Source organism: Doryrhamphus excisus, linkage group LG5, assembly GCF_037039965.1.
Source record: "Doryrhamphus excisus strain RoL-2023G ecotype Guam linkage group LG5, RoL_Dexc_Guam_v1.1, whole genome shotgun sequence".
NCBI classification, from domain to species: domain Eukaryota; kingdom Metazoa; phylum Chordata; class Actinopteri; order Syngnathiformes; family Syngnathidae; genus Doryrhamphus; species Doryrhamphus excisus.
The window spans coordinates 3,045,288-3,070,005 of record NC_136361.1 but is presented as its reverse complement, the minus strand read 5'-3'; the positions used below and the strand labels follow the sequence as shown (position 1 = coordinate 3,070,005).

The 24,718-nt window shown below is 39.9% G+C and overlaps 1 protein-coding gene across 3 annotated transcripts; it reads left to right on the top strand.

Annotated features, from left to right (window-relative positions):
* Positions 1-104: 104 nt before the first annotated feature.
* mtrr (5-methyltetrahydrofolate-homocysteine methyltransferase reductase) lies at positions 105-24,096 on the top strand. 3 transcript variants are annotated; one of them, XM_058059877.2, is made up of 14 exons: positions 105-190; positions 560-858; positions 986-1,103; positions 1,369-1,753; positions 1,817-1,930; positions 2,008-2,164; positions 2,253-2,341; positions 3,039-3,219; positions 7,288-7,330; positions 10,644-10,806; positions 12,009-12,127; positions 16,658-16,750; positions 20,544-20,738; positions 22,651-24,096. In XM_058059877.2, the coding sequence occupies exons 2-14, from the start codon at positions 561-563 to the stop codon at positions 22,793-22,795; spliced, it is 2,100 nt and encodes a 699-aa protein (XP_057915860.2). In that variant the 5' UTR covers positions 105-190; position 560; the 3' UTR covers positions 22,796-24,096. The 3 variants fall into 3 exon arrangements, with proteins under 3 accessions (XP_057915860.2, XP_057915861.2, XP_057915859.2); XM_058059878.2 differs by lacking the exon at positions 105-190 and adding an exon at positions 355-428; XM_058059876.2 differs by lacking the exon at positions 105-190 and adding an exon at positions 361-424.
* The last annotated feature ends 622 nt before the right edge of the window (positions 24,097-24,718 follow it).

Sequence of the window (24,718 nt, the reverse complement as noted above, 5' to 3'; positions counted from 1 at the left end):
TTCAGTGTCGTAATATAATTTCTAGTAATATCACAAGGAGTAAACGTTATATATAAAGAAGGTTAAAATAAAGTTTCTGCTAATTTGGACTCTTCCGGTCTCGCCCTACCTCGCGAGAAGTCGATCAGTGAGTGAAAATTAATGCTAAGGGTGTGTTAGAATCGACGACTCTCTCTTCATTTATTAAAAGGTATTCATTTTTTTTTTAATTTGGATTCATATTCATGTAGAAAATATTTATAGCAGTAGCGATTTTACTTGATTGCTACCACACGGAGACATTAGAACCTCAACACTTCGCTCCACGTGTTCAATAACTTCTGCTGTCAAAGTATGACGTAACTTCCGGGTATCCCGTGGCAGTGTTTACATTTTCTTGGCTTTTAAGAGGATTGCTGTGGCGTGGCTCCCTTTCTCATCTCTTGTAGGTAACCTCGGAAGAATGCACCTTAACAATGCGATGTCTGGTTTTAACTTAGCTAATAATTTAGCTTAGCACCATCTGGTTCCACTGTTCCAGCCTTGCTTGTTCAATGGAAATATCTTTGTTGTTATGCAGAATGCCCAGTGAAGTCAAGCCTCGGGTTCTGGTTCTCTACGGCTCTCAGAAGGGTCAAGCCCAGTCCATAGCAGAAGGGGTCTCTGAAGAGGCACAGGAGCATGGACTTCTGGCTGAGATCAGCTGCTTGAATGAGAGGGATAAGTACCATCTGGAGAAGGAGAAGTGTCCTGTGGTGTTTATTGTGTCAACTACTGGAGATGGGGAGCCACCGGACAATGCCCTGCAATTTGTTAAGCAAATCAAGAAGAAAACCAACCCCTGTGATCACTATAAACACCTTAACTATGCACTTTTAGGTACATTTTTTTTGGGGGGGGGCATTGGATTTGACCCTTGCCCTCTCTTGCCTTTTTGTGTAAATCATCAAGATGCTAAGTACTTGGTATTGACGTTTTATATACATTTCCTCTCCGTGTATCTCAGCTTTAGGAGACACAAATTATGCAAATTTTTGCAACTGCGGCAAAACGATTGAGAGGCGTCTGCAGGAACTTGGAGCACACCAATTCTATGCAACAGGATATGCAGATGATGGTGTAGGGTAAGGAATACAAATTTAAAAATCTCAAATCGGGGGCATTCAAAGTGTGGGACCTCACTTCAGAATACGTGAAACACCCAAACTAAATATTATGTCGCAATTGTCGCAATATGTTGTGTAATATTAGTGTTAAAGTAACTATAGGGGTGTTATTTCAAGAATATGGGACTCTAATAATGTTAAAAAATGTTTTTAATTACTATATAATTACACGATCCGGTCTGGCAATAAGACTTTTTAAGACTTTGTTGCCCCCCCCTCCCAGGCTGGAGTTGGTTGTGGACCCTTGGCTTGAAGGACTGTGGACAGCTGTCAAAGCTGCCATATCAAATATGGCGTCCGATCGGAACGTTAAAGAGGATTCAGTGAATACGACTCCTGATTCTTCACTGCCGGATGTCCAACTGGACCTCCTGAACCTCATTGACCAGGATCCCAAATGTGCACCTCCCAGTGCCACCCAAGCAGTTGATGGCCCTTTTTCTCCTGCAGCAGCACTAGAGACAATAAACAAGGATGCTGGATCTTCTAATGCGCCTTCACTGACACACTCGGTGCCCCCTCTGTCTGATTCATCTTTAAATGTTCCTACACTACCTCCACCTTTCTTGGATGTCTCTCTGCAGGAAGCCATCACTCCTGAAGATGAGGTGATGAAGTACATATTCTAGTATATTCACCTATTTTCTGGTTTTAAACCCCTTTTCTTTCAGATTTTTGGACCATTAAAGAAGGAAAGTCTGTATGAAGTACCTATATCCCGGGCAGTTCATTTAGCATCAGGAGATTCTGTCAAGACAGCCATTCTTTTTGAGCTGGACATCTCTGTAAGGGATTTGTGCAAGTGTTCTGCAAATACAATTTAATTATAATTTGACGTTTAAATATGTTCGTTTCATTCCAGGCTTACCCGATGTTGACCTACCAGCCAGGGGATTCCTTTGACGTCTTCTGCCCAAATAGAGCCTCTGAGGTTGAGCACATGCTGCGCCGATTGGGCCTCGAGGATCAGAAGAATTATCACGTCAATGTTTCAGTGCTTGAAAATACAAAGAAAAAAGGCACACATGCATATCATCTTTTATTTACGGTGTTCTTGGCTTACCTTTATTGTAGCATTCGTAATGTTGTTTTCCTGCTGTGTCACAGGTGCTCAGGTGCCGTCCTACATCCATCAGAACATGTCACTGCTGTACCTGTTTACGTGGTGTTTGGAGATTAGAAGTGTTCCCAAAAAGGTGCGTCCACTTTTAACATAGCCGGCGTTTCTCCAGCTGTAAGATACATAAAGTTTTTCTAGGTGTCATTTTAAAATGATGTGGTATATAGCTTAAAATAATTATTTTCAGCGTTTACAACATAATTTATTAATATTTAGTGAGATTTAGAGTCAAGTAGTCTGCCTTTCGCTTAAATCAAATTGACCGTGCCCTGGAAAGATATAAAAAAATACTAGCAATTAACATCAATATCATTCAACGTTGGGTTTATGGGCAGACTTTTCTCTTAAAATTGATTAAATTCACGCACCGCAGTTGCGTCATTAAATGCAGGTTGTGAATTTTTTTTTTATTTTATGCTCACATCTGTGTAAACTGGGCCGTTAAGGTGTTTTAATAAAGCCTCTCCATGACTCAGTTAGTGGCAAGACATTGCTAGAATATATATATAATTTTGAAATCTATGATACAATACAAATATCACAATTCAGGCGCTCCAGTGACAACACTGTTTGACATAATACCAATAATAATAAGAAGTGTCATGCGAACTTAACCTATACAACAACACAACGTATCTGACTACTGTTTCTGTTTTAATGTTGCATAATGCAGCCACCAAAACAACAGAGATTCCTCATAAACACCATAACTGTGTGTGTTTGTGACATAATGACCAGCAGGTACATGTCGTTTTTCCCCGCCATCTTTTTAGGCCTTCCTACGAGCACTGGCCGAACATACAGCGGATGGCGTGCAAAAAAGGAGGCTGCAGGAGCTCTGCAGCAAACAAGGCACTGCGGACTACAACCAGTACGTGAGAGAGTCGAGTCTCAGCGTTTTGGAGCTTCTCGACGCCTTCCCGTCCTGCTCGCCGCCTCTCTGCGTCCTAATAGGTCAGAGCAAACTTTTTTTTATTTACAGCAGCAGCAAAATAGATTTTGATGATCCAGCAGGGGGCACTGTTTCCATAGTTGCTGGAGCTTTAACAAGACTTGAGTAATACATGACAGAGACTACCAAGTGGGGGGCAACATTCATTTCCTTTTGTTGTCAGTTTTTTTTTCTTCTGTTAAGAGATATGCCATCACCCCTTCAACGTTAACAAACGTGATAAATGTCGCTGCCATCTTGTCTTGATGGAAAACCTTTCCTCCAGGTTATTAGCTACTCGCTCGATGGTTGGAATAACTTTTGCATCCAAGTTGAGCTGTCCTCAGCTACTGGGCCGTATCCCCGAGTCAGTTATTTTTCATGCCAGCCAGCCACTGTGCCTTTTTTTTTTCTGCTTTCCTTCCTTCCGATGCAGAAACAGGCCATCATTATGTCTGAAAATGTTGGAGTTGGAGGCTTCTCAGAGCAACAGATGTTGGGGCCTGAGTGCATAGGTCGTCTCGGAGCAAGAGGTTAATAGTGAAGTCTGACTCAGCGAGCGCTGGGACACTATGTTATGCACTCCTTGGGGTTCATTAGACTGCAAGATCAGGGTTTATCCTCATGCTTTGACAGTCACTATAAATAATGAGGGTGAGATGCATGTTTCCATGCAGCGCTCTGTTTCCTGAGGTCTTTTATATGATCATTTTTTTCCCCTCCGTATGTGAAAAGGTCACAGCAGAATGCTGTCTGTAAGCATCTTTTTCTATTTACCTTCCCATAGATCAAGGCTGTCTAAGATTTCGGTCCAAGGGCCGCATACTGACAAATTACATTTTACAATCACATTTTATACTATTTGACTTGAACCTTAATTTAGTCCAATGCCCAAACAAATTGTTCAATAAAAATTTTTTTGTACAAAAAAAAAATCCACCCTCTGCCTTTTAAAAAGGAGCAGCTGTACCATTACACCACCAGGTACTAACAAATGAGCAGGTGAAGTCTGCCATTTTCTTTTTCAATTAATATGGCAACAAAGACAGTGTCAGTTTATTCGCCTCGGGCTGACTTCACAGCGGCAATGCACATCTTTTGCACAAAATACGACCCCCCTTGGATCACAGGGGCCTATCCACAGAGCGTGCCGGGGGGAGCGTCTCTGAAGCTATCTAAACAAAACATCACCACTTAGCTTTGTGTTCTAGGTGACAGAAACGTCGATTATAATCCTGTATCCGACCAGATTAGGCAGTTTTTTGTAGAAATTGCATGTTGAACTGAAATGACTCAGCATCGAACCAGCAACCTTCAAGTCGGGAGGCGACCACTTTCCAACCTGAGCTATTCCACCCCGCACCAAATCAGAATATTACACGTACTGCTAAATGTAAAATGTGTTTACGCCACTAGAGGGCATCATTGAACTTGGCCATTCATTTTCAATGGGAAAAATGTCAAAAGATGAAAAATGGTGAAGCGTTTCTCAGCATTCACACAATAATACATCTAAATGGCACCGGGGCTGCACTTTGGACGCCCCTGCTGTACATGGAGATTATTATTTTTTTCTATCTGTAACCCGACAGGCTTGAACTTATCCTTGAATCAACAAAAGTGAAAATGAAAATGAAGTTTCTTAGTTCACTGCCACTCACGGTTTAAAAAGCTTGCGTGGAATGTGTGGATTGGCAAGGACTCTCTACTCTGAAATGAGCACAAAGACACTTGTGAGGTATTTGTAGTACTTTTGAAATGCCATAATTCATAACAACCTTGCTTAATTCATCTGCAGGGGAGGGCACCATTCATACATCAACGTTTGACCACATTTCTACATCTTCCTTTTTTAACTAGTACTTTTGCATATAAATTGCCTTCTGGAAAAAAAGATGGAATAGATTACATGTCTTGCAGATACCGGCACAAAAATTTGCATTTCTGAAGACAAAGCACTCTCCTTTACACTTTGCAACCGGGCGAAAAAAATATAATTCCTAGTAAGGATGACTGCAGCCAACTTTTGGTCGGGCACATTTTGACCAATCACATGTGGCTTTTACTCTAAAGAGCCGGCTCGTTCGCAAACTACCCATCACTTGTGTATCCGAAATACTGGCCCTCAAAGCAGGTATGAACAAAAAACAGATTTTGGTGGATTAAACAAAGCATACCTTGGTTTTTGTTCATTTGATTGGCTGGCGACCAGTCCAGGGTGTACCCCGCCTCTCGTCCGAAGACTGCTGGGATAGGCTCCAGCACCCCTTGCGACCCTTGTGAGGAAAAGCGGTAGAAAATGAATGTTTTAAAAGGTGCAATGTGTTATAATTAAAATATATTATTATTAGCCTCATAGAGTCTAATAGCTCAGTGCATTTCAGTCATGTAGCTTCTAATAAAAGCCCTTCTTGGCACACTCACATAGCACAATCACGTACATATGACTGCGTTGTTTCCATTCACACAAGCTTAACTCTCACCTCCACACAAACTTTCTAGAGGGGGCGGTAACTGCTATATAGATTGTGTACTTTCATTCTGGGCTCTTCGTTGAGTTTGATAAATAGAAAAAGTAGCCACTATTGTGTGTCTGTGTCTTCCAGCATTTTTCCATTAGTCAACCGTGTCCAAATCTGGACTGTGTGTGTGTGTGTGTCAAGAAGGCATTTTATGAGAAGCTAATAGTACCATTTGTTCTAAAAAGGTCCGACATGTTTGACATTGCTATGCCTATGGATTCGTTCTAGCTCAGTGCAAATATATTATTATTAGCCCCATAGAGTCTAATAGCTCAGTGCATTTCAGTCATGTAGCTTCTAATAAAAGCCCTTCTTGGCACACTCACATAGCATCAGAGTCGCGCAACACATACATATGACTGCGTTGTTTCCATTCACACAAGCTTAACTCTCACCTCCACACAAACTTTCGAGAGGGGGCGGTAACTGCTATATAGACTGTGTACTTTCATTCTGGGCTCTTCCTTGATAAATAGAAAAAGTAGCCACTATTGTGTGTCTGTGTCTTCCAGCATTTTTCCATTAGTGATGTGTCAACCGGTGTCCGAATCTGGAATGTGTGTGTGTGTGTCGAGAAGGCATTTTATGAGAAGCTAATAGTACCATTTGTTCTAAAAAGGTCCGACGTGTTTGACATTGCTATGCCTATGGATTCGTTCTAGCTCAGTGCATTTTCAGTCAAAGAGCTTCCCATAGACTGAAAGTGCACAGGGTAATAATAATGTCAAAGAGTACCATGGCTTTTGTTCATTTGTGCTAAAAGGTCCAATGTGTTTGATATTATTACACTATTCAATCTAATAGCTCAGTGCATTTTCAATTGCATTCTCATAGACTTAAAATGTACTGAGCTAATATAGTGAATCTAAATGTGTAATAATAATAATATCTATTAGCATCATGGTGTTTGTTCATTTGTCCTGAAAGGAACTGAAATGTATGAAAACGGAAGCAAACAGGATATAATGTAACTCCAATTCATCTGTTCCAGACGATGTTGCTCTTCCTGCAGCATCATCATCATCATCGTGTTTAGTTTGCTGTGTGCCATTCATGTAGATTGAATGTGACGTCAAACTGCTGAGCTGTCTCGCTAACACCTTGAGCTGTTTAGAGGTGTCAGAGGAGAAGAGCGTGAGCAGATTTAGTCCAGCTGTTGGGTCTTTTCCGAGCGATTTAGCTGAATAGTGTGTTCTCGGGGACGCATCAGCTGCATCGCTGGTACTCTTGCAGGTTTGTTTATTATTCACCTAACAAGTTTCCAATCAGCAAAGTCGTTTCTTGCTCGCACCGAGCGTGTCCCGTTGCTGTTGCTTAGTGCCCAAAAAGAGGGCACCTTTACGGCTGACTTTGCAATGAGGTTGCATCAGCAATCTGCTTCCCACTGGCTTCACATCTGGACACGTGGGACTCCCAACAGTTTATTTCATGAAATGTAGCGGAGAGTTACTGAAAATAGACTGTGGTTTACATCAAGACGACTTGATATCCACCAGGGGGTAATAACACATTTGCAAGACAACAGAATGACTGACAGCTGTCCTTGTTTGTATTTATTTTTTGATGCAGAGCATCTCCCAAAGCTGCAGCCAAGGCCTTATTCAGCCGCCAGGTAAGGAAAAAAAAAAAATTGTCGTTTATCATGAACACGTCCTCACTGTGATGAATGTGTGTTGTGTTCCTACTTTAATAATTCTCATTTCTACTCTCATTGCCTCCCTGCACAAGCACGAGTGCAAATCATTAAACGGTAATACGTAACAGTGAAACGTAATTGAAAGGAAGTGAATCATGGATGTGTCTTGACGGTGACTGTTGGCGGTATTTGCATATAGAAATTACACTCAAACACTGACAGATCTCTCCATTTAAGCACCATTTTTGTTCTAGTCGGGCTTGAATGAATGAAGGGCATGTCAAGGTGCTAAGTGAATGAAAGAATGAACTCTAATCTCTCTAAAAAAGTGGCTCTTTCATATAAACCAGTGGTCTCCAACACGCGGCCCGCGGGCCAAATGTGGCCCGCAGGACACTAGTTTGAGACCCCCGCCTTGATATGAAAGTTTAATGTTAGTGAGGCCCGCGCAAGTTTGATATGGATGCTGTATGGTATCATGTACCCAGAAAAAATTATTACGTTTGATTCATGTTCATGTTAAAGGTTAAATAACTGTTAATAGTTATCCTCCCTATCCGTGTGGAAGTGGTAAGTTTTTGGCTATTTAAGTTTAAAGGAAATAACTTGTAGGCTACCGTTTAAGTCGCTAGCTCTCGAGTTTGCGAGTTAGCATGTGTCTCAAGACCCTGCAGTTGCGCAATATGTTGTAAATAAAAAGAGTATAAATGTGACTATAGTCGTGTTTTGTCATGTCTACAGGGCTCTAATAATGCTTTGTTCATTTTAATCTGAAAAAAATAATTTGTCTACCCACCAACTATATGTGGTTTCTTAAGTTTTTATTATTTGCCGTTTTATTATTATTATTATATTTATTTATTTATTACTGATTGATTGATTTTCTTTATTATTGAGTTGTTTATTTATTTTTCATCTTATTTTGTGTAGAAAAATAAAATATTTGAGAACAGTGGAATGTTTTATTGTAGAAAATTGGAACCCAAGCGAAGTTTTTTAAATTTTTTTTGTTTTTAATAAATGCGGTTTTTTTTTTTGGAAAACCTGATGCGGCCCAGCCTCACCCAGATCCGAGCTCCAGTGGCCCCCAAGTAAATTGAGATTGAAACCCCTGCCTGTACAGTCTGCTGTGTGTATTAGGGATGTCCGATAATTAATGCTACTGATAATTATCGTGCTGATACCAGCATAAAAATGCGATAGCCCTCAGATTTTCCATGTTTCTTTCTAAAAGACAAGACTTTGGGTCACCTGTCCTTTACCTGTTCTCCGTGTTAAGTGCACTTCACTGGGTAGATTCCCTAATGAACTCTGTGATGGGAGAACCGTGGTGCAAAACAAATGGACTACTGCAAGGCCTCTGGATGGAGGTCCTTTATTTAAATCAAGTCAAGTGTTCCATCTTTTTGCCCCACTTAGCCAGTTATTGATTTTGCACTTCCTGTTAAGCTCGTACCCATTAGAGTTGGCTTTAAAGCTCACGTGGAAAACACACGCATCGATAACGCAAGGTCAGAATTTCTCAGCTCCGCTCGCTTTTCTGCTGCTTGTCAAAATAGATAGACAAAAGAGAGGGCGGGGGCGATTGGAGTTCATCAGACAGTCCAGAGACATTAGAGAGTTGCATTATTCATCGAGGTCTCCGGCGGCAAACAGGAAGTGGATGCTATTCTTCCTCTTTTAAGTAAAATACTTCTGTCATGTTTTAACATAGTTGAACAACAATAGCAGTGAAAAAAAAGACACGATTATTTCACCGATGTCGGCATAGGTGCTTGCCAACATTTACTTGTGACGAGACTGGGTGATATTAAGGATATTGCAGCAACAGTCGTGCAGTCGACAGACTACCATGATTTTTTAAAAATATATTAATCTATTCGACCTATCAATCAAGAAAATACACATTTTACAGACTTTTGGCCTAAATCAGGGGTCTCAAACTCAATTTACCTGGGGGCCACTGGAGCTAGGGTCTGGGCAAGGCTGGGCCGCATCAGGTTTTCCCAAAAAAAAAAAAAAAAACGCATTTATTAAAAACAGAAAAATATACAAAACTTTTTCAGTGCTTTGGTTACGATTTTCTACAATAAAAGCTCTGATAAAACATTCCACTGTTCTCAAATATCTTAATTTTTATTTTTCTGCACAAAATAAGATGAAAAATAAATAAACAAATCAATAATAAAGAAAATCAATCAATCAGTAATAAATAAATATAATAATAATAATAAAACGGCAAATCATAAAAACTTAAGAAACCACATATAGTTGGTGGGTAGACAAATTATTTTTTTCTGATTAAAATTAACAAAGCATTATTGGAGCCCTGTCCACATGACAAAACTAGTCACATTTATGCTTTTTTTTATTTACAACATATTGCGCAACTGCAGGGTCTTGAGACACATGCTAACTCGCAAACTAGAGAGCTAGCGACCTTTAAACGGTAGCCTTCAAGTTATTTCCTTTAAACTTAAATAGCCAAAAACTTACCACTTCCACACGGATAGGGAGGATAACTATTAACAGTTATTTAACCTTTAACATGAACATTAATCAAACGTAATAATTTTTTCTGGGTACATGATACCATACAGCATCCATATCAAACTTGCGCGGGCCGCACTAACATTAAACTTTCATATCAAGGCGGGGGCCTCAAACTAGTGTCCTGCGGGCCACATGTTTGGGACTACTGGCCTAAATTAGGCATTTTCAAGCATAAAAATTAGTAAATTAACTAAAAAAAAAACAAATACCGCATTGTTTTGTAGATGCCAAACGATTCTAAAATCAACATTTCTTACCAGCATGGTTGTCACTGAAAATCACAGCTAGGATGAAATAGCGATGCTAAATAAGAAGCCTAGCCAGGACTGCGTTACAGCCGCGAGTAACCAGCTAGTATGAAGAAGAAGCGAGCAAGCAGATCGTCCTGCGTCTCCTCCAGGGATGTCATTCTGTGCAAGTCTACTCTAAGACAGAAGCAGACCTCGTGGAGATGATGTTGCACCCCTTGCCATTCCACCGTTTTGTCATCTACATCACATTTAAAGCCTTTTCATCTCTGCTACTTTGATCCAAATGGGTTTTTGCGAAAGGTGTTTTTGTCTGAATGGTCTCCCATCATGCCTATCAGTACCACTCTGTTCCCCATCTTTTTCACCGACGTATATATCTCCTTCTCCTCGCCGCCTGTCTGTAATGCTGTGCACACACCGTGACACACACCGCCGCTTGCTTCCAACCTTGTTTTTTTTTTTGTCTGTGTTTCTCAAACTGCCAGCTCCTGCCTCCAGTGCCCGGGAAAGCTGAATTTTGTCTTGAGCGTCGTCGAGTTCCCGGCGTGCTCGTGGCGGCCCGTGGGGAAGCGAGGCTTGTGTAGCGGTTGGCTTTCTGACCTCGTCGACCCTGCCCAGGGTCTCCCGTGCGGCACGGAGCCGCCAAAGGTGAGGAGCACAGATATGATAAAGGCAGGGCTGAAGTGATATAGTCTTGGAGTATTCAAACTTTTTCTACCGAGGGCCACATAGTGAAAAACGAAAGGAGAACTTCTCATAATAAAAAAAAAGATTGACACAAAATATATTTTTTTATTCCTAAAATTACATTTCTTTCTGTTAATATTTAGAATTTATTCATACAAAATTAATGCAGACTCAATTTTTTTTAGTTTTATTATACTTTTAGACTGTGCTGCCACAGTAGAAACTTTTTCTACTGAGGTCCACATAGTGAAAAACGAGAACTTCTCATAATATTACAACATAAAAAAAAGTTATATTTTTTTATTCCTAATATTAAGTTTCTTTGTTAATATTTATATTTTATTCATATAAAATTAATGCTGACTTCTCAATTTTTTTTTTGTTTTATTATACTTTTAGACTGTGCTGCCACAGTAGAAACTTTTTCTACCGAGGGCCACATAGTGAAAAACGAAAGGACAACTTCTCATAATATTACGACATAAAAAAAAAGTTTGATACTAGAATATATTTTTTTATTCCTAATGTTACGTTTCTTTCTGTTAATATTTATATTTTCATATAAAATTAATACTGACTTCTCCATTTTTTTTAGTTTTATTATACTTTTAGACTGTACTGCCACAGCCACGGGCTGAAACATGATTTTTTTTTTTATTGCTTTTTCTTTGTTTGTGTGTTGAAAAGAAGCGTCACTTACAGTAGGGTTGGAGGATCGTCTTATATTCAGGTCTTGCACACATGGGAGGTCAGCATCAGATCATGTTGCAGTTGTTCATACTTTCATGTAGATGCAGATATTCGCCTTAAAAAAAAAGGAAAAAAAGACAACTATTTAAGCCTTGGCAAGACCTGCGCTCGCGGAATGAGCTTGTTTCCATATTTGCTGTTCATTACCTTACTCCCTTCTTAATTTGTGGGACTCCAACAACTGGGCAGCTTTTGTGGGGTCGATTAAAACAAAATGTAATTTGAATTAAAGCAACTAAATCCTCTCTATCACGCTCTATGGATTTTACTTGGAGCTCATAAGTTTTCTCATTAGTCTGTCTTAGAACGTTAAGTAGATCAATTAATAGATTGGGAGGCCCATAGTGGCTCCTCAGCAGTGTTCTAATTACTTTCATTATTTAGAATGCACATTGTGACCCTCTCTCCGTTAGATCCATGTGAGTTTGAGACCCAACTGCTCCTTTCGACTTCCACCTGACCCGTCCGTTCCGCTCATCATGGTCGGACCCGGCACCGGCGTCGCACCCTTTGTTGGATTTCTGCAGCAAAGGTGAATCGATGTATATTCATGGCTTCTTCGCTGTTTTCTTACTCTGACCTTTTCCTCCTGGTAATAGATATCCGCAAATGTTTAGGGCATGTCATTTGCCGCACATTTCCGTCTTGTCCGCCTTGACAATTAAAAAAGGCTGACGTCATTCCATCTCAGCAGGCGTGATAAATCTAAACGACAAGTCCTGCCGTCATTGCCGGAGATTGTTTCAAACGCTTTACTCGTGTCATTATATATAATGAGGCCCTCTACAATGGTGCGTAATGAGCAGCCAGGACTCTCAGGAACACATGGAAGCGTATCGATTCAAACATAAATAAACCACCAGGTGGTGACCGTGGAGTAAATCATCGCTTGCCGAGCCTGACGTTTATTTCATTTCAACCTTAATTATAGATACCGGGAGTGTTTTCATGCGACACTCATCGTCCGTCTAATATTTGAAGCTCGTGAAGCGACGGTTGGGCAAGAAGATGACCTGTCATAAGGAGTTAAAGCTTCTCTCACAATGCCCTGATACCTGAGCCTGGCCTTGTCAGGAAGCAGCGCGAGCCTTTTTAGCGTGACTGACACATCCAAGTCGTGGGTGACTTTGTGCAGATGAGGTTGCGACCCAGTCAGCTTCAATTGTCCGTAAATCCCCCGGACAGCGGACCTGGTGTGAAAGGTGGGGAGGCGGGCGTCAGCACTGACTGGGACTGACATTTCAAGACATTTTCTTACTTTTATAGTATTTTACATCGGCGGAAAATTCTACAAAAAGTGGGTTTTTATGCACTGAAATATTTTTTTCCCAACAAACTATATTAACTATAGTTAAAAAACAACTTAATTTGCGATTTGGCAGTGAACAATATTTGTGCATCCAAGCTCTGATCAAATGCAATTCTGCCACCTTGTGGCTGTTTTTATAACTCAAAATTGCTCTGAAGTGAAATACCATAGTGGAGAGTTGTGTCATCACCTCTTTTTGTCTCTGGAGCAAAAAAACATAAGACGTATAAAATGGAATTGGGCATTTAGCGTTTTATCCGCCTCGGGGTCTGAGAAGCATCCCATTAGCAGCACAACCCTGCTGAGATCCTTTCAACACCTTTTTTTGTTAGCACTAAACGATGCTTGTTTCGGGAAAAAAAACATTGTTTTAATGCAGATTGTCTGGTGGAGGAAGCGTTTCTGAAAAGGTCAGAGGCCCCACTTGGTGATGCCAACACGCCAGCCACCCCAGTTGTCTGGCATTGATCGCTGCACTTATGCAGAATATGACCTCTTGCTTGGGTTTTTCTGCTCGGAGAACTGACGGCAATTACATATATTATCATATTCCTTCCTTTTTAAAATAGAAACAGTCATGCCTGGGGATCGTCTTGCACGACGTACAAAAGATTGCCTGTTCATTTTCACACAGAACACCGTTGTTGATTCATGCCTTTGACTCATTCGATCCCAGACATTTTGACTGATCTTTCAAGTGTTCTATGGCGATATAAACATGGAACCTACCAAAATATTTTGTTCTTTAGTAATCAGCAGTAAAATATCAGTTCCTGACTAAAAAAGGTAGAGAAAAACAGCGATTTGTGATGAGATACATTTCAAGCATAACTCAAATATCTAACCAGCTATACTACAACAAACATGAACTGTTGACAGGTTTCACATTTGGAACTGAACCGTGCGTAAAAATGTCCCTACAATGCGTATACACTCCTTCACGTTCTTCCGTTTTTCTATTCAAATTCAAACACACTTCTGCTGTTTTTATGGCTTAAAGGGCTCTAAAAGTGTCTTTTTGCCTCCCGTGCATTCGGGCTTATAAAAACTCATCTGTACGTCTTTGGTATTGAACGAGTTAATCAAGTGACCCAACATGTTTGCAACCAGCAGGGGTGCTGTTCAGCCTCAGCTCGTCAAACCAGAGCAAATCGATGTCAGCTACGGGAAATGGGGCTCCAGCCAGGCAGACCTCTTCTATGTCTGAATGAAAAACTGTATGAAGATAATTGCCGTGTTTACAAAGTCGGCTTGTGGGGCCCCTCCCCTGCCTCGCCAAATGGCACAATTGTGATTCCGACCAAATGGAGTGTTCTCGCTGCACGCTGTTAAGAGTGTGCAGATGCGATGAAATGATCTGTATTCAGGGAAAGGCGCCGGTGTGGTCTGCTCAGAATGGGATCCAAGTTTTTTTTTTTTTTCCATATTGGTATTGATCCCTTCAGGGCAGAGCCGGCGAGAGGGGAGCGAGACGAGCGTGCTTAAATGAAATAACTTGAGGCTGTTTACGAATCAGAACAGTCTTGACCAGGATGCAAATGGGAGGGACGGGAACTGCAGCCAGACGCAATTGATGGACGCTTAAAGTTAAGACTTCTCTCATCATTTCATCATGAGAAATATGATATAAAAATGGTAACGTCAGCACATTTTTACCGGAGACACCCTCATTCAGTGACCTTGGGTTTGGATCCAGACCCAAAGGCCTCTCTCTTCTGGCCGACGTCTATTATTATTTTTATTATTATATTATTTTGACAACTTTCAGAAGATTTATTTGTGCATATATAATTAGTATTGTGCTGTAAGCAAAGAGCTTTCTGACTATGCTGACAGTGAACGTGCCTGGCAGAAAGATTCTTCCTCTTCTTGATTCAGACAAGCATTACTTTTTTGTGCCTTTTTAAGTCAGGCAAGCATTACTTGATGGACAGCTCCTCTGTTTCGCTCAGTTGTCTCCCGAGGGGGGGATCCGAAAGCCTCCCTAAATGTGCTTAGTGTTCCTAAAAGCACATAAAAATGAATTATTTGACCTTTAAACACAACGTACAGCACGGCACCTTTGACCTGTAGACCTATAGCCTCGTATTCTTTGTAAAACGCTCGTTCTGTAAAACACAAAGCTTGACACCAAACTGTTGCTCCATTCAGATTCCCATTCAACTTAATTGGTTTATCAGCGACTCACGGCCGACGCTAAATGAGGGCATTAACACCCTAATTGATATGCAACATACAGCAGCCGGCATTAAGAGTCAGCTGCCGCTTTAATTTCGTGTTTCGACTTGTAGCGCGCACGTCTTGGTGAATTGTAAAGGACGCCCAAGGATACCCGGGCAATTCCCAGGAGAGGCCGTATAAAGAGCTCAGTTTATATTATTCTCCCTTTTGCTATTGATGTCTTATTGTGATCGGCATAATGGAGAACGACGGGAAAGGCAGCGTGGAAACAGAATCGCACTCATTTTTATTTAGTTTTTTAATGAAGGAACAAATAAAGCGACTAAAACCAAGCGCTCAACTACTACAAGACCAAGATAATTGTATCATAGTCTGGGGCTGCATGAGTGCTGCTGACACTGGGGAGCTGAGGTTCACTGTAGGCAAACAGGAATTCCTGCATGTCTTGAAAATGTAATATTTAATAATATTTTTTTTGCTACTTTCATGAGCAGACACATATATATAAACACCATTATTATGCTATGTGTTAGCATGATCACATTAGCATTGTAGCATTTTCAGCCGTTTCACGGGTAGACATATGAACACTTAGCACTATTTTGCTATGTTTTAGCTTGCTAATGTTAGCATTGCTAGCATGCTAACATTAACATACTGGCATTTTATCAATTTTCTTAAATATGAACTTAAGGAAACATTTTCTGCTATCATACTAGGTATTAGCATGCTAACGTTAGCATGTTATTGTTAGCATTCTTTACATCATTCAAACCCCTTCATGGTATGTTTTCATGGTCATGGAATCAAAATATGTAGATAAAATAAATGTAGGACTAATATTTATAGTGTATTACAATATGAGGTAACCGTGGCGCTTGGCAGAGGTCTGCGCCAAAGTGCTTTTTTAGTTTGATATAAAAAAATTGCTACTTATATTCCACAAAATATGGTACATTTCCATCTATCCATGTTATTGTCACTTGGGTCGCAGGTTGGTACTTTTTTTTTATATTTCTGAATAATGTTTATTTCTGATAAGACTTCCATTGCCCGAGAGAAATATGCTTTATTTTGGTGTTATTCTTGTGCATCACCTCCCAGAGTGTACTAGAGTGTTGTTGCTTAGTAACACAGGGTGGAACTTTTGGAGGCCCTAGTCAGACTTTGTGTTCTTTCTGTCGCCATTGGTGGTCACACTCTCGCTGGTCAACTGTCTCCCTCCATCCCTACTGGTTTTGAGTCTTTGCTGACTGATGTCGTTATGAAAGGTTTGTGGGGGTCGACTTTGGACAGAGCTGTCACCTCTCCACCGGGTGTTGGGGATGATACCAGCAGAAGAGCTTTGTGCTCGTCCTGCTAAGAATTCATTCCCAGAAAATTTGAAAATCTCCACTTTTTATGCACTGTTGGACACACAGTATGCTCTTCCTGTTTATGGCAATGGAAGCTGTGGTCATACACATAACATCCTTGCATTGCAGCAGGCTGTCATTGCCTTACGGGTGTCACCTCTCCTGCATCTTTTGCGAGTGAAGATTGACTGATAACATTTCTGATGTGACCTTTCAGACAAAAGGAGCGGGAGCAGAACCCTGACGCAGTGTTTGGGGAGACCTGGTTGTTTTTCGGCTGCCGTTACCGAGACCGAGACTACCTGTTCAGGTAAGCTTAGGACCAGTTAACTTTTTTTTTTATATATTACGAATCTAAAGATGATTCCTAACACAGAAAAAGATGAACCATGTTTGGAAAAATGTTTTGCAGATAAAATTACTTTTACCTTGAGTCATTTTTTCCAATATCAGTCAAATCATATTTCTTTCATCATATGTTGTTAATCACTTTTTTAACCTGATTATCAACATTATTGTTTATGAGTTACATGCTACAGTAATCCTTTGCTGTGTTGAGTGTCGGCGTGGTTAGCGATGGAGAAACGTGTGCAAGTTTACCGTGTTGGAACTGAGTGCCGCTGTTGCCGTGTGAAAGTCGGAAATGTGTCAAGATGCTGCATTAGTTATTTAAGACGTTAATCACACAGTATTACCATCTAGGACAAGGGTCTCAAACTCAATTTACCTGGGGGGCCACTGGATACTATTTATACTTTTTTTATTTACAACATATTGCGCAACTGCAGGGTCTTGAGACACATGCTAACTCGCAAACTAGAGAGCTAGCGACCTAAACGGTAGCCTTCAAGTTATTTCCTTTAAACTTAAATAGCCAAAAACTTACCACTTCCACACGGATAGGGAGGATAACTATTAACAGTTATTTAACCTTTAACATGAACATTAATCAAACGTAATAATTTTTTCTGGGTACATGATACCATACAGCATCCATATCAAACTTGCGCGGGCCGCACTAACATTAAACTTTCGTATCAAGGCGGGGGCCTCAAGCTAGTGTCCTGCGGGCCGCATGTTTGGGACCCCTGATCTAGGACCTGTTGCAGGTGGCCGAGTCTGCATTCATTTAACACCCAAATTAGGCACCAATAGCTACTTCGTTGTTGTTGTTTTTTTTTTGGTCCAGTTATTATCAATGACATCCAAGACAAACTCTTTTTCGGACTCTTATTATATTTGGGTCAGTATGGTATTGTATTGAGTAAAGATGAGAAACGGCGAGCGCATTTATCCGCATTTGTATTTTTTTGTGTCATTTTTCTGTCCCATTTCTGTTGGTTTGACGCTCTTGTCTGCATACTAATTGGACATCCTCCTAGTATCAACGTTTGCTCAGCACTGGCGCACTGATCAAGTTGTTCTACAGGATTAATAGTGTGCATGGATTAGCGTCCTTAATCACACAAGAATAGGATGACAGGCGGTGTGATTTGCTGGCCTTTGTCCCCCCCCCCCCCCCCCCCCGTCTGCTAGTTAAATATCAGCAGACAGCCAAGGTAGTGTTTGCTCGCTGTGTGGGGGCCCCTCTAAAGAACACCCCCAACAGTGTTGACCAAAGCCATTAGTCTGTGTTGCATGAGCCGCCCGTGAGGAGTACTACTCAATTTAAATAGGTTGGCAGAATCAGAACAACCCACTTACCAGTGCATGACTTGCCTGTGTTTATTTCTGTAGGGTATTTTTTTCAAATAGGATTTGTTGTTTGGGAGAAACCTGGAGGGAATGTCCTATCTGTTTTCTATTATGTCTTATCATAAAAAAAAATGTTTTGGATGAGGTTACACATAAGAAATGAGTTATATATGATGCACATAAAAATATACTTGAAAAATTTTTATAGGTATAATCTTACATGAAGACTATGTGCTATCAGGCTGGGTGTTACCTTGTGAGATTTTTTTGCTACTTTCAAATGTATGAACTTACATAGCGTATTTTCATGTTAGTTGTTAGCAAGCTAACATGAGCGTTTAAGCCATTTTCTTAGGTACTTTCATAGGTATAAACCTACATAATGTTTTCATTTTAGGTGTTATCATGGTAGATGTATTGCCATTTTCAAAGATATGAACTTAAACCGTTTTAATGTTAGGTGTTAGCATGCTAACAATTAGCATGTTAGCATTGTTAATACGCTAACCTTACCTTAGTATTAATCCATTTCATTACACTTACATAAAGACTAAGCACCATTATGCTAGATATGACCATACTAATAACTAGCACATTAGCATTACTTGCATATTAACAATACTTATATATATATATATATATATCCTGAAATTCTAGTATTAGTATAAGTATTCTTCCAACACCTTTACAGAAATTGTGGGAATGAATGATCAGTAATAGACAGGGATCAAGGGATATGATTAAATAAGCTGTGTGAACATAATCATGCGATGTTCCTTAATGGAAGTTATTAAGAATATCCCAACTCTTGACTTTTGGTCAGTGGTTGGCTTAAATGACACAACAGCCCACAGTAGCGATGCCATTTAGAGGTGACAAGCCCCCCCCCCCCCGGCATCCCAAAAAGAACGACCTAAGGTCAGAGCAAACAGCAAAAGATATGCCTTGAAAAAGTTGTCATGCTCCTGTGATGGTAAAAGCAGTATTTAATGTCCACTTTGAGGCGCTTCAATCCTTCCACCTCCTCTCCATGGACACATTGGCGGGATGACCTGCTTTGCTCACCTCCGTCAGGAGGGAATTCAGCATGACAACACCATGGCAACCTCTCACCACTAAATTGTAGTTAATGCATCTACGTGACATTTCTCCACAGTCATTTTAGAAGCAATAGATAGATATGCGAAGAACATATACTGTATATACAGTATTTCAAGAAAAAAACACTGCATCTCACCTTTGGGATATACTGTAGGTGGAAAAAGCCTATTATTATTATTATCAACTTTGCTTTGTGCTTTTATTTTACTCATTTTTTTAAAGATTGTGCAAATATTTCAACTTTTTTCTTGTAAATCTATAGGATTTTCACTTCCTCCCTAAGCTAATTGTCCATAAATTACCACTTTATTTTGTTGTTTTGTTTCTCTCAAATTTTTTTTCTTTAATTTCTATACATTGTGACATTTTTTCCCATTATTTTCCCTCATACTATATTATTCTCATGAAATAGCTTTTTTAATGTTAATATTTTGATAGTAAAATATGTTATTTTTTAATTCTCATTAATTTAAGGCTTTTTAGACTCCACTAATAGTAGAACTAATTGACCATGAATGTTTGTTTTTGTTCCTCATATTACAATGGTATTTTTTACATTTATTTTTCAATATTTCAACGATATTCTACTAAATTGACATTTATTCATAACACTAGACGTTTATTCTTGTAAAATTATGCCCTTTTTCCTATTTTGGCTTTATTCTCATAAAATGAAGTTTAGTTTGAACCAACTATTTGAAGTCCAACTTTATTCCCATATTTTTACTTGAAAATCTTTCCAAAACCCAATTTTCCCAAAATGGCAACTTGTGTTGTTTAAAAAAAGAGAAAATGTTATTTTATATTCTCCTAAAAAGTTTTTTTTCTCTTTTGAATTTATTCTTGTTAAAATCCTGCAGAATTGTCAATTTTTGCTTGTTTTCTTTAGCTTTCTTGTTCCATGATATTTTTAGAACGTGCCACAGGCTGCACTTTGGACACCTCGGTGTTAGATGTTCCTCCTCCTGCCAAAAGGACCCCAGGCCCCGCAGATGCAGAAGCAGAGGAGTTAGGAAGTTGGCAAGCACACTTCTCCTAGGAAGCAAGGTTACACCCAACAGCAGGATTGATTAGAGAAATGTGTTTAGAACACCGACTCGACCTTTCTGTTTTTCGTGTTAAGCAAAATAAATTGGCTGCCTGGCACAGCTTTCCTTGGACCTTTTGCACATTAGTGTTGCTCTTCTATTGAGCTTGACAGTTTTTGCTATTCTGCTGCTGAATATCTTAAGGGGCTGTCACAAGGCCATCCGTTTGAATCGCTACCTTTTATTCTCTCAACGTTGTTTCTCGTCTTTCTTCTACAGAGAAGAGCTGGAGGGCTTTGTGTCCGGCGGTACCTTGAACCACCTCAAGGTGTGTTTCTCCAGAGATGAGCTGAAGGAGGAAAAGACCTTCATCTCGGGAGGACCGCCCAGATACGTCCAGCACAACCTGCTGCTCCATAGCCATGACATCATCGACATCCTGCTCAAACGCCACGGTTGCTTCTACGTTTGTGGGTAAGGTGGATTACGGCCGTGATGTATGTGCACTCTATAAACCACGGGTGTCCAAAGTGAGGCCTTGGAGCAAAATCTAAAAATATAATTTAACAAGCAAATGTAATTTTGTGAGAAAAGAGTTGTAATATGAGGTAAAATAACAGCAATTTGGTGGCATGAAGTTGTAATAATAAAAGAAAAAAACTCAAAATATTATTAGAAACAAAACAACGGACAAAGTTGTAATTTTCTGGAAAATTAGATTATGGAAAAGGTTATACTATCACAAGAATAAATTAAAAACATAATGGGAATGAAGTCAGAATTGAGATTAACATTTACAAAAGAAAGCTTAAAATGTCGAGGAAAAAAACAGCCGAAAAATGCCTGTAATTTTATGACCAGATGAAAATACAGCTTAAATAAAGAAATTATTAAAGTATGAAAAAACATCAAAATAAGATCATAGTTATGTTACAAGGATCAGGTCAAAATATTATGGAACTAAAGGCAATCATGACAAGAAAATGTACGTGATGAAAGATGAAATAGTTGGGTGAAAAATGACTAGAATAAAGTCAAAATGCTTGTAGGAAAAAGTTACAGTTTTACGAGAACTTCTAATATTATGAGATACATATATCTATAAACAAAAGTTATATAAACAAAACATTGTTTTTTAAAGCCAGTATAAGAAACAAAAGAAAATTAAGTTGGAATTTTTGGAAAACTAGGAAAGCAAAAGATATAGTATTGGAATAAAGTAGTAATATGAGACGTTGATACTAAAATGCTTTTTCACCTACTGTATATATCAAAGCTGAGAGGCATTTTTTCTTCCTATCATATCTTTACAAAATAGTGGCAAAGCGGCATCCTTTCATTTTTCACGATGTCGCCCTCGCTGGAAAAAGCTCGGACCCCTATGGTCTTAAAATCACATAACCCCAGCAGTAATATATTTGTGCATCTCATATCACACCTTAAGAGGTCATGCACATGCATGACAAATGACATGCCTGATTCATCTCATGAATAGAAAGCAAATGCAAAAAAAAAAAAAGTGCATTCGACCACAACAAAGCGTCGAAAGTGTGATTCTATGCATACCTACCACTTTCACACACTTCCCATATATTTCTATCTGTCAGTACAATTTCATGAAGACAATGAATGACGCATAACAATGAGCCACGTCGACAGTTTTATAGTTCGAATCCCATGATTTATCTGGAAGGACTCCGTTTTATCGCTGCCAGGCTACCTGCTTCTCCTAAATGATCAGAGAAACATCAGGATGAAATTAATTAAATACCAAATCACATCAACAGAATGATGAATCTCTACCAGAATGCTGCCGTTGCAAAATACGGGCTGTCAAGAGTGAAGATTTATTTGGCTTGTCATTCAAGTATAGAGTATTGAATTTTGTAACGGTGAGGACTTAACTTACATGCTAACAGTGCAAATAAAACAGTGGAACAGTGGAAGTCTGGTCGATGAGGGTGGTTGACTAGTTTTCCGCATCGGAAATAATGCCAAGTCAATTAATAGGCTCAAGCCATCCCCATGATATAACCGTTACTTACTGTGAAATAAAAGTAACAATTTCTTAGATATTCACTGAGCTATTGGGTCACATTTGGGGCTATTTTGACTATTTGACTGGGGCATTCGTCTTCGAAGCCAATATGAAGTGTGCAAAACTACATTTTCAAGTATGAAATTGAAAACGAGGGCGGATGTTTCCTTACATTTTGCCACTTTTGAATGACCTTCTTCCGGCTTTCGACTGGCTGAAATGCCCTTCCAGTTTGTGGTTCTAACATCATCACCTGTTGCTTTTGCCATGTTCTTTTCCGCAAATGATCACCATGACCATTTTAGACCCTTAAGGCTTTTTCTTCCCTTGTATTCCACCCCTTGCCAGGGATGCAAAGAACATGGCCAAAGACGTGAATGACACCCTGCTGGAGATGATGAAGTCTGAGGTCCAGGTGGACCAACTGGAGGCCATGAAGCGCCTGGCCACGCTGAGGGAGGAGAAGCGCTACTTACAGGACATTTGGGGATGATTTATTTCCTGACATGATCCTCATTTCAACATGTTGTGCTGTTAACGTCTGAGCTATGGGTGCCTGCAGGGGATGCGCACTATATAAAAATCTCTTCACCAGCTGCCCAAGTCCATTTTTCAATTCAGTCCAGTTTCTACTTCTTATTGACTTTATCCAGCTGGACATCTCTGAGAGGTACTTCTGTTCTTTTCTCAACCTTTCCCAAACGCTAGGCAGATCATCTTGGGGGGTGAGTTCTTCATTCTTCTTGGTGTGTTTTGATTTGATGGCACTTGGTACTTTTTTGTACTTCAATTCACAAAAAGGTGGTTGCTGGCTTTGGCCTGACAGGGGTCTACTCTTTTTCTTTCTCGCAAAAGGTATTTCCTTGCTATTTTTTCCAGCTCTCTATCATCATCACCATCAGGTGTGTTTGCCAGCTGGCTAGCTCAGCTGATAGCACCGCAGATTCATGGTGCAAGGGGACTGAGGTTCAAAACCTCCCTGCCCCTGAGAGGCAAATCTGCCTGGTTAAAGAAACAACCCCACTGCGAATAGTGGGGCTGTGACAGTGGCCATAACTCCAACTCTAACTCTACTGTTCATGGTGCACGGGGACCGAGGTTCAAAACCTGGTCAAGGCAAATCGTAACATCAGGGATTCAACTACTCGATGGTCATTTTGTCGAGAAAAAAAACAAACCAATGACGTCATTTTCTATATCAATCATGATCATCACCACAATTATGACTTCTCGTCAGCTAGCTAGCTTAGCTGGTAGCACCGCAGATTCATGGTCAGAGGAAATCTGGCCAGAGAAAACTGTAACACTGCGTGTATTTGTTTTGTCTAGAAAAAGACAAACAAATGACTTCCTTGCTATTTCTCCAGGTACAGCTTCTATCGACATCATCAACGCTAATACAATATCATGCATGTTTGCCAGCTGGCAGACTTGTGTACTCCCTGTATAACTTGCTTTTTGCTGTTGATCATTCTTCAGTCCAGTTCCTACTTCTTATACTTCTACCTACTTCTTTATTAGAAATCACATTTTTTAGAAGTGGCTTTAGCCTGACTAACTTTCCTAATGGGATGTCAGCCTCTGCAAACATTTCTACAAAACCAACAAATTGTAATGCCAGGGCTTGTGTTTAAGGACGATGTAGTCACTGATGCAATCCTAATTGTTCTGTTAAATGACATCCTTATTTTGTCTGCACAATTAGACAGGATGTGGTGCTCTTATTTTGAAGGCCATAAGTGTATTCTGTGTGCTGTGACAAGCTGGGAGCAGGAATAAACATGCCTACTTGCCTCTCGCCTTATTTTACTTCCCAGAATCGACACTAGAAGTAAATACAAGTGAATGAATGAAAGAGCGATATGAGCGAATGAGCGATAGACTGCACTGACCTGTGGATATACCGTACTGTATAGCCACTTTACATCATTTCATACTGTGCTGTTTTTAGCAGCTGTGACCTTGGCGGAGAGGGCAACAGTAGCGCTTATTGGTCCTTGCGGTGTGAAAATGCTTTTAGTGTTGACAAGCCCGCCCGTGTTTGTCCTGCCAGGGAAGGCATTTAAGTCGGCTTTGATGGGATTTCAATGAGACGGAAAGTGAAAGTTTCTCCATTTACAACAAAGTCATTTGCAGTTACACACCAACATATTATGAAAGATTGTGCATTCTCACAGAGGAAAAAAAAGTGGAGAGATTGCCTTTGAATTTGCAAAAACCCACCGCCAACATTACCTTTGCAAAGAACTTCTGAAGGCCAGATGAATAACGCTACTATTCACTTTTCTTCAGAGTCGGTTATAGTGGAATTAAAAATGATTTTATCATGTTTTGGAATAATGCAATCAAGCTTTTTATGACTAGAAAGCACACATCTCCATGATGAAGATTAGAGTAGAGCTCGGAGAATAATTCA